Source organism: Triticum urartu, chromosome 3 (assembly GCF_003073215.2).
Source record: "Triticum urartu cultivar G1812 chromosome 3, Tu2.1, whole genome shotgun sequence".
In the NCBI taxonomy this organism is placed as follows: domain Eukaryota; kingdom Viridiplantae; phylum Streptophyta; class Magnoliopsida; order Poales; family Poaceae; genus Triticum; species Triticum urartu.
Window position 1 is genome coordinate 87,626,652 of NC_053024.1, and position 17,002 is coordinate 87,643,653.

The 17,002-nt window shown below is 50.0% G+C and overlaps 2 protein-coding genes across 2 annotated transcripts; both read right to left on the reverse strand.

Moving 5' to 3' along the window:
* Positions 1-341: 341 nt before the first annotated feature.
* LOC125548034 (aspartic proteinase CDR1-like) lies at positions 342-1,776 on the reverse strand. The gene is made up of 2 exons (XM_048711733.1): positions 847-1,776; positions 342-783 (listed from the first exon to the last, which is right to left on the reverse strand). Exons 1-2 carry the CDS (start codon positions 1,774-1,776, stop codon positions 397-399), a joined length of 1,317 nt encoding a protein of 438 aa, XP_048567690.1. The 3' UTR covers positions 342-396.
* Positions 1,777-5,581: 3,805 nt separating this feature from the next.
* On the reverse strand, positions 5,582-7,006 carry LOC125546692 (probable aspartic protease At2g35615). Its single transcript, XM_048710857.1, has one exon. The coding sequence runs from the start codon at positions 7,004-7,006 to the stop codon at positions 5,582-5,584; it is 1,425 nt and encodes a 474-aa protein (XP_048566814.1).
* Between the last annotated feature and the right edge of the window lie 9,996 nt (positions 7,007-17,002).

Genomic DNA, 17,002 nt, shown 5'->3' on the forward strand with positions numbered 1-17,002 from the left:
GTAAACCCTAAACCCTAAAGACCACGGATAGGTCGCCTCTTACACCATAGGATTGGGCCGCTTATTTTCGAAATTTCACATATTTCAGTGGGGTCCAAAATATTTTTAACACCGAAATTTTGATGCATTTTAAAACTTATTTCAAAATAAATTTAAATTAGATCAGGATTCATTAAAAATAAGTGAAATTTGAGATCTTAAAATCTGAAATAATTTTCGGAATATGTGAAATTTCCGAAATTTCGTATATTTCAGTGAGGTCCGAAATTATTTTGTTTCGGAAATTAAAAACCTTGTGCATGGCAAAACATTAGACGTGGGAGTTATTAGTTATTCGATAGTCCTAGTTATTACATGGTGATATTAGCTATATCTACTCATGGTGATTAGCTATATCTACTCATGGTGATTAGAGGCGGGAGGAGAGGGGTAGGATTTCGCGCAGTCGGCAGCGGCGAAGGTGATGGCGCCCTTGTCCAGGTCGAAGCCAACCCAGAAGTTCTGCTGCGCGATGTTCCCGATGACCGCCACATTGTCCGTCGCCGCCGACATGGCCAAGCACACGGTCCCCGGCTGCGGCTGTATGAACGCGTTCTTCGCCTTCAGGGTAATCACGGCGCCGCCGCCAAACCCCAGCGTCACTTCCGGGAAAAGCTTCTCCAGCACCCAGTCCTGAATCGTCCCGCCCACGTCGTAGCACAGGTCCAGCAGCTTCTCTGGCGACTGCTTCAGCGGGAGCTTGATGCTCTTGGTGAGCTCCCCCATGATCGGGTCCAGCAGCGCCTTGTCGAGGAACGTCAGTGGCGTACCGGAGTCGACGATGACGGGGGACCACTTCGAGGGTACGATGGTCGAGTTCCCGATCTTGACGGACGTGAGCAGGATGGTGTAGTAAGCGTCCACGGCCGAGGGGATCAGCGGCGTGGTCACCGCGCCAGGCTCCGTCACGGCGGCGCGAGCGCCGAAGTTGATGATGGAGGAGGCGTTGACGGAGAAGGGCGCGAGGCAGTACGAGAACCTCCGGCCGAGCGATGTCGCGGCGCCGATCTGGTTGACGAGGGAGATGCTCCCGGCGCCCAAGCCGACATTGCCGGCCAAGAGGAACGGGTTGCCGCCGTTCGTGTTTGTGTTGCAGCCGAAGTTGACTCTGGTCAGTTGCAGCTGCGGACGTTCGCGGCATCCAACACAGCCGCCGGGAGCGTCGTCGAAGATGAAGGTCTCTGTGGAGAGGATGCCGTCCGTCGTGGAGCCGTCGCCGTAGGAGAAGTGGTACTGGCAGATGGAGTTGGCGTCGCAGGAGGTGCCGCGGACCGCGTGGCATGAGGGCAGCCGGCAGGCCACGAGGCCGTAGGACGACGAGGAGGACGTGTCGAACACGTAGCTCACCGGCGCGGCCCCAGCGGCCGGCGGAGGACCGGAGGTCCCGTTGGTGCATTTGAACGACATGAGGTTGCTGCCGGTGCTGACGATGGCGAGCATCCGGGTGCGCGGCGTGCCGATGTTGACGTACATCAGGTACTCGTACGGACTGGACCTGATCTCGGCCACGCCGCCGGAAGGATCGCGGACGGTGTACGAGCGCGCCGTGGAACGCCGCACGGCGGCAAGCACGCGGTCGTGGGAGGTGAGCGACGGGTCGTGGAGTGGCGACTTGGGAGAGTCCCGGTGGATGAACTCCACACTAAACCCGCCGCCGACGTACGCCGTGCACCCGCACAGCTGCACCGTCAGGACGACGCCAAGGAGCAACAGTGCCCGCCATGTCGTACCCGCCATTGTGTCCTAACTCTTCTTCTCAGTGTTAGCTCTACACCCGATCGCTTGCTAATGGCCTCCTCTGCTGCTGTTGCAGTATTAATAGGGGCATGGGGAGACGAATGTGGTAAGAAAGAATTGCTAATTTCCTGCAATAATTTGATTGGAGAGAGATTAGAGATTTGAAGGCGGTAATTAGGTTCGTGCTTAAAGCTTTTATGTGATCACTTGTTAATTAGGGCATATCCAGCCGTTGGCCCCAGGGGGCGTCTAAAAGCGCCGCCTGGGGGTGAGCCGGCGCAAAAATGGCCCTGGGGCGAGTCGGTCCCCAGCCATCGGCCCCCAGGCGCGTACTAAAAAAAAGGACCGTTCGACGAAGTTATGATAAAAACTAGTTAAATTTCGGTCAAACATGACAAATTTTGATGAAATTCGCGCATTTTCATTACATTAACCTAATCTAAAAAAGAAAGGGGTTGAAGTCGTCGCCGCCGTCGCCGCCATCGTCGTCGTCGGCCTTCTCTTCCTTGACGCGGGCGCCCCTGCTGGACCCCTGCCCGGCGTCGCCATGGCGGACTGGCGGCGGTGCGTCGTCGTCGTCGTCACTGTCGCATAAGACGACGACCCCGTCTTCATCGCGGCCGCGTCGGCGCTCCTCGAAGCGGCGCAGGGCGGCGCGCTGGCGCTCCTTCTCCTTCTCCCGGCGCGCCTTCTCCATCGCAATGGAGTCCTAGCGCGCCCATTCTAGGACCGCGTCGTCGTCGTCGAACTCCACCTTCACTGGCGCCAGCCCCGGCTCCGTCTTCACCGGCGCCAGCCCCGGCTCCATCTTCGGCTTGACGAAGCGTGGAGGAGCCGACGAGGAGGAGGCGCGACGGCCGCCCTCGTTGATGACGATGCCGACGCTGCGAGTGCGCCAGCCGATTGGCGTCTTCGCCGCGGGCTCGGCCTTGACGCCGAGAAGCGCCCGAGAACCGGAGGAGTGGGAAGATGAGCGAGAGGAGGAGGACGAGGAGGAGGCGAACCTCCTTGGCTCCCATGCGCGTCGGTGTTGCGACGGGGCGGCCCTCGTCGCAGGATAGGTCAACGGCGGGTTGTTGCCACCGTCGAGGTGCGCCAGCACGCCATCCAGCGTGCGGCCCGGGACGCCCCACCACAGGTGGCGCCCCTCGCTTTTCTTCACGCCGCCGACCACCGGCGCACCGTTGGTGGAGGCCAGGCGCTGCTGCTGGCGGCGCTGGAAGTACGCCGCCCAAGCCGCGTGATTGCCGCCGGCGTACTGGGGGAGGGAGCGCTCGTCGTCGGTCAGGGAGGCGCGCGCGACCTCGACCTCCTCGGCGAAGTATCTGGGCTTCGCCACGGCGTCGGGTAACGGGGGAACGGGCACTCCCCCGTTGCTGAGCCGCCACCCCGTCGGCCCGGCGCACATGTCCGACGGCGCCGGGATGTTCGCCTGGAACAGGAGCCAGGACTCCTGTTCGCGGAGCGAATGGCGGCCGAAGCCGTTCGCCGCCGCCTCGTCTCCGGGGAAGCGCTCTGCCATGGCGACGGCTCGGCGGTGGTAGAGAGGGAGAGAGAGGGGATGCTGGTGGCGCTCGGGAGAGGAAGATGGAGACAGAGAGAGAGAGGGGCTAGGCGGCCGCGAGGGGGGCGAGTCTGGTGTGGGCACCGGCGAGAACCGCCGGCTTTTATAGCCGCTCCGCGCCCGTGTGTACGCGTGCGAGGGAGGGGAGGCGTCGGCGCGCCGTCCCGTGACGCGCCGCCCGTGAGGAATCAATGGCAAGGCTGACCGGCGGCAGCCTTGCCATTGATTCCCCGCGGGAACCGGGGCAGTTGGGGGGAAGACGAGCCGCCGTGTCCCTGACGCGGCTGGCCCGCGGCTTTTTCGCGCTAAAACAGTTCGCCCTGGCGCCCCCGGGCGCCCCCCAGCGCGCCGGGTTCGGTCTGAGTCCGCCGGCACTGTTTTCGGCCCAGGCCGACGAAAATCGGGCTCCTGTGGGCGCGACTGGGCAGTTTTTTCTGCGCCGGCGCAAAAAAACACATCTGAGGAGGCCTTCCTGGGGTGCGGCTAAAGATGCCCTTAACTAGCATGCGAATATCCCAGTGGCAAGATAGACAGCTGATTGATTCTTTTCCTCCGCCGAAAAAATGGCAGAAACATTAAACCATTCAGAAAGGGAACCGTTAAACTGCATGATTTCTCCTATTCTTCTTTTTTATTATCTTGTCCTCACTTTCTCATCCGACCTTATTTAAAAATTCTCATGCGTCTTCCTAGTGAATATTTTTCGATTCTATCACTATAGAAAAAACATATTTTGCCTTGTGTTTCTCGGTACCTCAAGAGTGTTATATCGGCCACTCGGCTTATGGCCCTCTATGGAGTATGTCGACGTCGAGATGGTGTGTCTCGACGTACGACCACATACGCCGTGGCATGACCTGAAAACACTCAGCATATAGTCATACAACCCGAGTGTTATTGTGGCACGTGGCGAACAACCACGTGGCCTTCCTCATCGCGCTTGATGGTACAGTAACGGTGGTCTGTATAAGCCGAGTGCTGCCTAATAGAACTCACGGCCTATATAATACTTATTCTTAAATCCAAAAACATTAATCGGCAACAACCAGCCTAAAAAACACATCTGTCCCATGCATCCTCGCAACACCTAAAAAAAGAAGCTCTAATATGTGACATTGTAGCGCCATGCAGACACCAACACCGGAAACTTCCTGACATAAGTATGAATTATTAGCACATCATAAATTACACTGCCAAGAAAGCGTACTAAAACACTGTTTTATAAGAAAAACATATTCCCCATGTGCCAACCCAAATAATAAACATTTTTTTTGAAATCCCTACAACACCTACGGCACAACGAAGTGCACACAACCCTTCTAATACATACTACATCTGTAATAGCCAGCATTCCTGCAATTGTTATTCCATTATTTTTATGCTTGGAGTTGAGTTGTTTGGTTTCAGATTTGCTAGATAGAACTATTGAGAGCTGTGAGTACCAAATGTGTCAGCATGTTATTTTATGCTTTTCATTTGTATTTATTGTTTTGCCTCGATGCACTCTTCTCTGCTGAACTATTCATGAAACACTGATATAGAGGCACGAGCATCTTGCACAATTCCACAGATGACTCTAAGGAAAAAATAAATTAGCAAATGCTTAGTTGTTTTACATCAAGAATTATATTATACTTAATGGGCATGACAAGATATTGTTTATATTTACATCAACGTACATTAAGATATGCTGACAACTGAATCTTTAAGACTCATTGTTCTTTCTTTTGAAGTCCATGGTGCAACATGGGATGGGATCCATTAGTTTGGTACAAGATGCGGTGCATTGATCCATTTCCCAAAGGTTACCATGAAGCATGGGATCTCGTGCTCATTCAAAGATGATAATGTAGCTATCATATCGAGGAGAAGCCGAGTTAGCATGAAGTGAGGAATAGGGCAACAAAGTCTTTTTCTCCAAATGAAGAGGAGAAAAAACCACCTGACTATACAGAAGAAAGCTGAAAGAGTGCCCGTCGCTCACCCCGCATGGGCATGGTGTAAAGACTTATACTCATGGGAGTATTTAGAAACGGAGGGAGTAGTATTTATGTTTTGCTTTGCACAGTACAAAATGTAGGCAGTATTTGAATAGGTTTAGCAAGCAATTAGTTTTATCTTTCCCCGCAAAAAAAAGTTTTATCTTGCACCACGTGTATCGTCTTTATGCGATTACGCGAAGCAAAATAACACCTTTCCTCATCACCTAAATAAAACTAAAAAAATAAAATAAAAAAGTAGCTACAAAGAAGAGTCCGCCGGCCATGGATAGGAGGTAGCACAGTCTACACTGGCGAATGTGGCGGTGCGCCTGTCGAGGTCGAACCCGATGTGCATGTTCTGCTGGGCGACGCTCCCCAAGACCATGCCCTGATCTCCCTTGGTGACCTCCACCAATGCCATGCACATCGTCCCCTCCCGCAGCATCACGAACGTGTTCTCCGCCTTGAGCGTCACCACCCCGCCGCCTCGCAGGCCCAGCTTCACCTCCGGGACAATCTTCCCGAACGCCGTCTCCCCCACCCGGGACACGTCGTAGCAAATAGGTATACCCTTGTCCGGCGACTTCACCCGCCGGAGCTTGATGCTCCGAGTCAGCTCCTCCACCATCGGGTCCAGCAGCTCTTTCACAAGTAACGTCAGGGTCGTGCCAGAGTCCACCACAATGCGGGCCCGCCGCGGCAACGGCAAGCTCCTGACCCCGATCCTGACGGACTCGAGCGCGATGGTGAGGTATGCGTCCACGTCGGAGTGGAGCAGCGGCGTGGTTGCTGCGCCCGGCTCCGTCACGGCGGCGCGGGCGCCCAAGTTGAGGATCGAGGGGGTGTTCACGAAGGACGGCACGAGGCAGTAGGAGAACCTCCGGCCGATCGATGTGGCCGCACCGAGCTGGTTGGCGAGGGAGAAGTTCCCGTCGCCGAGCCCAACCAGGCCGTCCCCGGTGAAGGAGCCTTTCGTGGACGTGGAGCAGCCCAAGTTGAAACGGGCCACCTGCAGCTGCGGACGGTCGCGGCACCCGACGCAGCCGCCTGGGGCGTCGTCGAAGGTCAAGGTCTCCGTGGAGAGGACGCCGCTGGTCTCCGAGCCGTCGGAGTAGGAGTAGACGTACTTGCAGTTGGACTTTGCGTCGCAGGACACGCCGGTGCCGGTGAACGCGTGGCACGTGCCGGAATGGCAGTCCACGCGGCCGAACGTCGACGACTTGGACGGGTTGAACACCACCCTCGGCGGCGCTCGCCGGGCGGCTTCGGGATGATCGGCGGTGCCGTCGCTGCTGCATTTCACCCACAAGAGATCGCTGCCGGTGTCGGCGAAGGCGAGCATCCGTGTAGGTGGCAACCCGATGTTGATGTACATGAGGAAGTCGAACGGCGGGATGGAGATGACCTCAGCCACGCCGCCGCCAGGAGAGCCAGTGCCGGCGGTGGCGGCGTACGAGCGTGCGAGTGCCGCGGCGCGCCCCGTGGAACGCCGCGCGGCCGCGAGCATGCGGTCATGCGGGGTGAGCGATGGGTCGTGGAACGGCGACTTGACGGAGTGGTCACGGTGGATGAGCTCGACGCTAAACCCGTCGCCACGGCCGACGTACGCCGTGCACCCGCACAGCTGCGCCGCCAGGAGGACGACGCCGGCGAGCAGGACAGCATGAGATGCCACACCCGTCATTTCTGCCCGAAATCCCAAGGATTAGCTTCACTGATCGAGTCGCGGGTGCCGCTGGTGCTGCGTACGTACGTATAATTATAAACGATGATGGTGATGCATAGATGGTAATTAGTAAATGGGGAGCCGAGACGAATGGGGCAAGTCATGATTTCATATGAATTGTGATTGACTGCAAAATAGTGCACACTCATGCATGCATGGGCAATGAATGGTGATCGCACATTAATTTGATTGGAGAGGGGATCATGCGGTTTCGATATTGCTAAAATTATGATTAGTGATTTCTTGTCAGTTTTGTACTGACCGTAATCCAGATCGACTGGCAAGACAGGGAGGCGGTCGATTCTTTTCCAATGCCTGCATGAGCATGACCCATCCCACATGCACACATTAGGTTTCAGATGCATCTAGTATACTAGTAGATCATTTGTCTTGTCACAAATTGTTCAAAAAGTTGTGTCGCCCCAATCCGTTACGAAAATGTTGATCTTCCGGACATCCTCCAATCCTTCCCGACCAAGCCTTCCTCCTTTCCGATAAAATACCTTGGGTTGTCTTTGTCCGTAAAGAGTCTAAAGAGAATTCACTACCAATCGCTCGGGGACAAGGTGGCGTGTCACCTCACTCCTTGGGTGGGGAGGCATATTGCGTTTGGCGGATCATGCGGTCTTGGTCAAGTCGCTCCTCACATTGATTGTTATCTACTACATGACGGTGTTAAAGTTACCAGTCGACTAGGGATGTAAACCAGGTCCCGTTTAATCCTGTTTAAAGTCCACTTATGATATGATAGTTCAAAAAGGTTTTCTGTTTGTTTAAGGAAAATGAACTACTCAAGCTAGCAAAAACTAACTAGACAGGATTGCGGTTGCCATTTATTTGCCACCTACATCCCTACAGTCGAGGTCAAGAAGATCGATGCCCTCGGACGGGCTTTCCTTTGGGCAGGTTGCAATAAGGTCACAGGTTGAAAATGCAAGATAAATTGGGAACAAGTGTGCAAGTCCAGGCTGCATGGTGGTCTTGGAATCCTAAATCTCTACAAGTTTGCCATTGCTCACTTGTAGTTTTGTAGAAACGTAATATGGTTTCTATATAATTAGTGATTACTTGTCAGTTTTGTAGAAGCGTAATATGATTAGTGATTGCTTGCAGGGAGGTGGTATTCTTTTCCGGTGATTCAACGGTAACTCTTTGAGAAAAGGCCAGGAATAAACTCATGGACAACCTGCATATGACCCCCATCCCACATGCACACCTTAGGGTTTTTCTTTTACATAGTACAATCGAAATCGCTCACACACACGAGCATACACTCACATCTATAAGCGCACACACGTACACCCTATCTCTACGAGCATCTCTGAAAGAATGAACCGGCAAATCATCATGAGATTGACAAAGTCGTCACAGACGTCTTCGTAGTCGTCGGGACCGTCTTCTCCTATTGTAGGCACATCTCTGCAAGGTCTGGAATGAATACAAGAAAATGCGAGCACCAATGTCAAGCCTAGAAATTAAAATCTGATGGGCTGGGGATACCACTGCCCTCGCCACACATTAGATTTCAAGTGTATCTAGTATACTACTCCCTTCATTCACTATTGTAAAATGTTTTGAATATTTTAATATAAACTATATATACGAACTGAAATGAGTGAACAAATACACCAAAACGTGCGTACATACATTTGATTTCAGAGAAAACTTATACAACTTAGTGAATAGATGGAGTAGATCATTGATGGCGCGCATTGCCGGGTTACAACGCCTGCCTATATTTATAGTAGAAAGACTGAATTTTCAAATAGGCAGGCATGATAAAAACATAAAGCACTAATGGATAGTTGTGAATGGTCCTTTTTTTTCTTGGGTCTAACCGGCTTAGAGTTGGGTTCACATTGCAGTGTTGCAATACATGCTAAGTAATGATTGATCATTTGTGCTAGGTTTGATAATGGATATGGTTTGGTAATAATCGTATTGTATAAATCTACATGCACATATCCATGAGGTGTCATCTTAAAACAAGAAATTGATAGCCCTTATAAGCATAGTCCAAGAAATTGTTGCAAATAAATTAGAGCCTTTTGAATACGGAAGATATGGGAATTTGTGACAAAATAGCATGGCCGAAACCTAAGCATTGTTCTAAATCAGATTTCTAAGCCACTCTATATGTTTTCATTTATGGGCGGAGCCAAATACAGATACTTAAGCAGCAACCCCGTGCCTCATACGCAACTACCATTCATTCCCACGCCGGTTACTGAATGGTAACTAAGGGTGTCCCCATGGATGCGGCTAAGTCGGTCTTCGTTTAGCCCCCCCCCCCCCCCCCCCATTGAATGGTCTGAGAAGGAGGGAGATAAGCATTGTCACCACCGACCTCCACTTCGCACCTTCTCACCAATAATAAGAACCTTCCGTCCAAAGGAGGCATATGTTGGATGGTCGACTTCACTCAATATCAAGAAGATCACTAATATAAACATATAAAGAGGATACCAAATCATATTATCATACAATCGTAAGCCTACTAAGGTTCCTCCATATGCCCGAGAATTGGGGTAACTACTCGCACATCGCAGGATGAATCATGATAAATATGGTGGTAGCGTTAAAGTAATATGAGTGTGAATCCACACCGACTAATGTACTACAAAGAGATGGAGATGAAGTGGTGATGATGAAGCTGGATGGTGATGATGCCCCCTCAATGCGGTGATGTGGCGGCGGAGACCCTGAATCAACCCCCCTCTGGAATCCTTCAGAGGCTAGAGTTCTTCGTTCTGGATCTGTTTTCTGGTTCCGTGACATCTTTGATCTTCAATCCATCTGCACGGGGATGAAGTAGTTGACGAGGCGGAGGCGGCGGCAGGCGGTACGACCGCTGGTATGAGCACATGTGCTCGTACCATACGCCGTCTTTCGCTTTGGAGGATTTTGTATGAGCTTTTTCTTCTCTGATTTGTTTCACCCTTTTTATGGCGGTGTTTTATCACGTTAATTAACATGATTTTATCATCACAAATTGAGTTCTTTCCTTAATGTTCTAGATTATTCCCGTATATGATATCCCGGCGATTGCATACAAAAAGAAGTACACGAATGCAGTAAAGTCCAAAAAATCTTATACTATGGAACGAAATAAAATGTGTAAATCATCGCAAAAATTGGACTCATGACCACCACTGACGGGCCCAAACAAGTGCCACCACATGTAACAACTTAGTAGTGGTGGGCGTTTTCTGGCGCCCGCCACTGATTTGTATTTGTGCAAAAAAACCTTATCGAGCTATTTTTGTTTTATGGGTATATTTTTGTTTTCATTTTTTGTGGGGTTGAATTTAGTACTTAAGTACAGTCAGCTCAAACTATTGCCATTTTTTGAGTTAATTTATTATTTTTAAAGTATTAAATGAATGTCTAGCCAATAAAATGAGCAAACTGCTCTGTGATTAAAACACGATACACAGCTCAGGGTTATCTGCCTGCTGTGGAGATGGTGGAGTGAAAGGAACATGATTCGCCACGGCGAACGGAGGACTCCTGCGGACGTGTTTGCCAGCCAAATGATGATCAGTACCGCGGAATGGAATGAGTTCCATGCGAGTCCACCAAAGGCGCCGTCTCTGGACAAAGGTAGAGGGAAGCCGCCACCTCAGGATTGGATTATGATCAACCTGGATGCCTCTTTTCTTGCCGTGAACGGACAGGGGGGTTGGGGCTGCTTAGCCAGGGACATGCTTGGGGATGTCCTGTTCGCTGCAGCGGGACATCTTGCTAATCTTTCCACGGCTACATATGCTGAAGCTTTGGCCCTCATGAAAGCCATCAATTTAGCAGAAAGCTTTGGTATGGGACGGGTATTTTTCATGACTGACTGTCTACCCCTGAAGCAAGCGATGGAAGCCAACTTATCTGATCGAAGCAACCTCGGGTGCCTCTTCCGTGAGTCCAAGTATCTACTGCAGATGGGTTTCATTGAGTATAAGATTTTGTTCGAACGTCGCTCGTGTAATAAGCCAGCCCATCTGTTGGCTGGCCGTGGTGGTAGAATGGGCATTGGTAGTGACCATGTGTGGCTCACGAACCTGCCCCCTGATGTAATGTGTGCTGTGGCGGACGATTTGGTCCAGCCCACTAGCTAATGGAATGCATGGTGTTTCAGCTCAAAAAAAAAAAACACGATACACAGCTGAGAACTGAAAAGAATGAAACTTGGAATGGTGTCATAACGTGACCCCTATAGTGTGTGGTCAATATTTGAGATCATTACAGGAAAAACATGATGCACTTCGTGTACAAATTGAAGAGTCTCTCTTGAAATGTCAGAGTTTCTAACGGAAACTGTCAACTTTTGCAATGTTGAATATATACCAATGAAAGTCCCATGCTCAAATTTCCAACTATTTTGAGTTGATTTGACAATTTTAGAGCATTATATGAATTTCTAGCCATTAAAATGAGCAAAATGAAGTTCAATTTGAAAATATATGCAAATGAGGTCTGAAAAGAATGAAACTTGGCATGTTGTCATCACATGATCCACATAAGATGTGGTAAATTTTTTAGAGATTAGGGGGAAACTTGATGCACTTCGTGTACAAATTGAAGAGCTTTTTGTGAAGTATCAAGGTGTAAGGGCATATTTATCCCTAAGTGTTTTGGTGTTTGATGACAACGTATTTGCGGACTAATCGTGTGCCTTGAGTATTCCAGACACTTCATTGCTAGGCACAAGACGGTTGGGTGCCCCTCGAAGACTGATGAAGACGGCGTCTTTTCTACATTTCTTTTTGATGGATTTGAGTCGTAGGAAAGCCGTACTATTAAGAGGGGGTCCGCGTTGGAAAGGTTTGTGTGTAATCATCACGTACACGTCTCCTTCTTGTCCCCTCCTTTTTCCTTGGAGCTTCCTCCGTTTTCTTGCCTCCCTTGTCTGGCTGCTGTGGTTGGTCACGGTAGTACTGCTCCCAGGAAAGCGGTAGTACCGTAGGCACCCGCGGTAGTACCGCGCGGTGGCACGGTAGTACTTCTCCCCTGGAGCCGCACTACCGCTGCCCACCAGGCTAGTGCCGCCCCTTCGCGGTAGTAGGGGCGGATGTAATTTTTTACATCCGCACCCACCGCGGTAGTACCGTTTTCGCCGCGCGGTAGTACCGCGCTATGCAGTCAGGCAGTAGTACCGTCCCTCGGCGGTACTACTATGTCGGGTTTTTGCTACTTCCGTTTCTTCGCGGAAGTAGGCACGGAAGTTTCCTTCCCTCTGGCTGGGGTTTTTTGCCTTGCGGTAGTACTGCATGGGGGGCGCGGTAGTACCGCGCTTGCGGAAGTACCGCCCCCAGTTCCTGCGCGTCCGTTTATCTTTACTTTCACTGGGGTTGCGTCAGCACCGTGGGTCGGTACGGTAGTACCACACAGCCGTGCGGCAGTACCGCTTGGTTGCAAGCTGTAGTACCGCGCGGCCTTGCGGTAGTACCGCTTGACAGGCGCGGTAGTACCGCTGGCCGCGGGCTGGTTGGTGGGTAACGGTTGGATCTTTGTCCCACACTATATAAGGGGTCCCCTTCTTCCCTGTTGACTCACCTCTTCCACCCCTAAGCTCCATTATTGCTCTAAGCTCCATTTTCGCCCGATCTCACTCCCTAGCCGACCAAACTTGTTGATTTGCTCGGGAGTGGTTGAGAAGGCCTTGATCTACACTTCCACCAAGAGATATTTGATTCCCCCCACTAATCCCTTGCGGATCTTGTTACTCTTGGGTGTTTGAGCATCCTAGACGGTTGAGGTCACCGCGAAGCCATAGTCCATTGTGGTGAAGCTTCGTGGTGTCGTTGGGAGCCTCCAATTGAGTTGTGGAGATTGCCCCAACCTAGTTTGTAAAGGTTCGGTCGCCGCCTCCAAGGGCACCAATAGTGGAATCATGACATCTCGCATTGTGTGAGGGCGTGAGGAGAATACGGTGGCCCTAGTGGCTTCTTGGGGAGCATTGTGCCTCCACACCGCTCCAACGGAGACGTACTTCCTCTCAAAGGGAAGGAACTTCGGCAACACATCCTCGTCTCCACCGTCTCCACTCTTGGTTATCTCATGCCTTTACTTGTGCAAGCTTATTTGTTTCATATATCGTGCTTGCTTGTGTTCCTATCCTTGTTGCATCATATAGGTTGCTCACCTAGTTGCATATCTAGACAACCTTCTTTGATGCAAAGTTTAAATTGTTAAAGAAAAGTTAAAATTGTTAGTTGCCTATTCACCCGCCCTCTAGTCAACCATATCGATCCTTTCATAGGGTTTTCGAATGTAAAGAGTCGACTTTCGTAGAGAAATATTTTCTTTATACATCATTTCTTTGATAATTTTTATGTTCAATGTATACCACTGAAAGTCCCATGGTCAAATTTAGGACAATTATGAGTTGATTTGATGATTTTAGGGCATTATTTGAATTTCTAGCGATTTAGATGAGAAAAATGCTATTCAATTCAAAATATATGCGCAAATAAGGTCTGAAAGGGATGACACTTGACATGATGTCATTATGTGACCCCTCTAGGGCGTGGTAAAATTTGAGGGCGTTACCGAAAAAACTTGATGCACTTTGTGGACAAACTGAAGTGCCTCTCAAGAAGTGTCAGTGTTTCGAACGAAGAAGAGAATTCTTTTATTTATACACCATTTCTCCGTTAAACTTTTTCTACATTGAATATACACCATTGAAAGTCTCATGCTCAAATCGGGACTATTCTGGGTTGATTCAATAATTTCAAAGCATTACACGAATGGCATTGAAATAAGCAAAAGGCTCTTCACTTCAAAAAAACATATCGAATGTTGTCATAAAAGGATGAAACTTGGCATCATATCATTATATGATTCCTAGAACCCGCCTCGCCGCCCGCTAGTTTCTTCTGAACGTTGCCGGCAGATAGTTACGCCTCCACCGCCTTGCAAGTGTTCGACGGTTTGCCTACGTGAGTTTTTTTGGTCTCATTTTGTTTTGGCCAATTGAATTCAACCAAACCATTGCAATTGAAGATGAAGCGACTTTTATCATGCTATTTACTTCATTTGAAACTTTTGGTGTGTTTGAATTTCAATAACTTAGTTTGTAAACTATGAATTCATAATATCCGTGAACTGCGTGAACTACGTGAACCTTAATTGTTATGTTTGGTTTTTAAGATGTGTGCTAATATGTAGTTGAAACGGATTAAGTAAACTAGAATTGGAATAATCTGGGGGAAACAAAATTTTACACCGCTAAATTTAGGGATTGGTTAGAAACAACGAAACCTGAGGAGTAAAATACTCCACTGAGGTTTACCCGGCTGTTTACCCCTCTAAAATATACAAACAACCAAAATTTAGTGGGAAAGCTTTGACTGGGCTTGTTGGATCTTCTTTTTTTTGTCGTTTTAAGAGGAGAATAATATTTTGAGAGTGATTTTTCTATATCCTGTATGTAGATCATCCGTGATTTCTTTGATATTCATGCTAGTTGTTTATTTGTTGTTAAAATTTATTTTGTTTCATAATGTTTCTTTTCTTTTCTTATTTCAATGTGTACATCATGTTTCATTGTTTATTGACAAAAAAAATAATGCACTAGCTTCAGATTAGTTTGATGATACACAAGGAAACATTGTGATTCACTTTGGAACGAGAGAAAAGCATTATGATTCACTTCGAAACATGAAAAATTTTGACAACAACAAAATAAAGGTAGCATGAATCTCATTTCTTGTAATGTTTTTATATATTTTGCAGATGCATGCGATCGCAAGCAAATATGTCAAAAAATAATGCACTCGCTTCAGATTAGTTTGATGATTCACCATGGTACACAACAAAACATTATGATTCACCTTGGAACCACAGAGAAACCTGATGTAACACTTTGAAACATGACATATTTGGACAACACAACAAAAAAAGTAGTATGAATCTCATATATAGTAACCATGAACAGTAGATTTCCGTGCATGATAGAATCTCATTTCTCGTAATGTTTTATATATTTTGTAGATGCATGCGATCGCAAGCAAATAATAAATCTCCCCTTGTCTAAAAATGCCAACTAGTAATGCTGATTAGATATGCAGAGAGCCGGAGGGGGAGGGAGCTGCGGAGGACCTTTTGGGCCTCGGCCTTGGCACTTTTTACACTCTCGAGGGCCGCGGCAAGCTCAGACTCCCGCGTCTTGGAGTCAAGCTCCAACGCCTCGTGCTTCGCCACAAGAGCCTGGAGCTCTTGTTGCACCTCGGCCACCCGAGCCTCGTGCTTCTCTCGCTCGGTGCGCTCCTTGGCCGCTGTATCTTCGGCCTTGGCCAGCGCTTGCTTCAGGGTCGCCACCTCGGCCGTGGCCCTTGGCAAACATACAATGATCCTGTCATTTTGCAATCGCGTCCTTTTTTATATATACATATCTATAGACGGGGTATTACTTACCCTTGTTCTCCTCGAGCTGCCTCTTGGCAAGGCCGAGCTCTTTCTTGGACCCCTCAAGGTCCTGCTTCAGTACGGCGACCTCCGTAGTTAGTGCGGTGGACGCCAGCAGCGAAGCCTGCATATGCATATTGACATACTTATATTAGACTCCTGCGATTTTATTTGATCCTCTGTTCGGCTTTTATTTGTGAACACCGAACAAAGCATCAGGGGCTACTGTCTATGCGGTAATATTTCTACTACATTTTAAAACACTTACCTCAAAGCCTGTTAGAAGGCTGGCATAGGCTTCAGTCAATCCGCTCTTGGCGGACTGAATCTTCTGGATCACCGCACTCATGATAGTGCGGTGCTCCTCGTCGATGGAAGCGCTGTGAAGCGCTTCCAGCAGATTGTCCGGTGCCTCTGGATGGACAGAGGTCACCGGCACATGCGTCTTGCCCCTCTTAGAAGGAGACCGCCTGCCCGAGCCCGGAACCGCTAGAGGGTCCGGCACGGTGTTCGGCTGAGGGCCGAACTCGGAGCTCTCGGGGGCCCCGTCCCCGCGGCTCCCGCAGCCGGAAGGTCGCCTTGAGGCGCCTCCAGGACTGTCTCCCTTCGATCCTGTGCCTCTTGAGACAACACCTCGGCGTCGTCGACAGGATGAGGGGAGGTGGCGGTCGGGACTGGATCGCTATCCATGTCCGACAAGCCCAAGGAGCCGTCCGATGATACATCGATACTGGCTCGTGGCGGCCTGCATAATCACGTTCGGCATTAGGGAAAGCAGTGCGACAAAGGAATCCTAGGAGTTACTCTGGTATCCGAATACTTACGATCTCCCCGGGGGCTTGACCCTGGGCAACCACTCGTCTTCGCCTTCATCGGCGGTGGTGGAACTGTCCGGAAGGAGAGTCCTTCCCTTCTTGGACCCTTCGGCCTCCCCGGTTGGGCGGCCTTCCTTTTCTTGTCTCTCCTAGTCGGTGGGGGAGCATCTTCTTCTTCCTCTTCCTCGTCTTCAGGGGAAGAGTGCGCCGCAGAGTCATCAGACGGTGAGTCCGACGACGCCTGGCGTCGGGAACTCTTTCGAGTTCCCTTGGCCTTCTTGGTCTTCTCCGGCACCTTATAAGGGGCCGGAGTCAGCATCTTCGCCAGAAGAGCGTCTGCGGGGCCTTCGGGCAAAGGAGCCAGACAGTCGATCTGTCCGGCCATCTTCTGCCAGTCCTGTCAAAGGTACTGGAGTTTAGATCCCGCATAGAGTCAATCTATATATAAAAAAATAAGTATCCTGTGAGAGGTAAAACAGCTTACCGCACTGGCTTGTCGCTTCGCGCTGAATCCGCGATCCTCAGTAATAGGGGGAGGGACCTCGACACTTTTGAACAGCACCCTCCAGGCGTCTTCATGAGTCGTGTCGAAGAGCCTGCTCAGAGTTCGGTGCTGCGCCGGATTGAACTCCCACAAGTTGAACTCCCGTTGTTGGCACGGGAGTATCCGGTGGATGAGCATAATTTGGACTATGTTGACAAGCTTGAGCTTCTTGTCCACCATGTTTTGAAT

Coding starts and splice junctions, on each gene's coding strand:
- LOC125548034 (XM_048711733.1), bottom strand. CDS start 1,776: ATGGCGGGTACGACATGGCGGGCACTGTTGCTCCTTGGCGTCGTCCTG. Junction 784..846: donor AGATCGGGAACTCGACCATC/GTACCCTCGAAG, acceptor TTCCTCGACAAG/GCGCTGCTGGACCCGATCAT.
- LOC125546692 (XM_048710857.1), bottom strand. CDS start 7,006: ATGACGGGTGTGGCATCTCATGCTGTCCTGCTCGCCGGCGTCGTCCTC.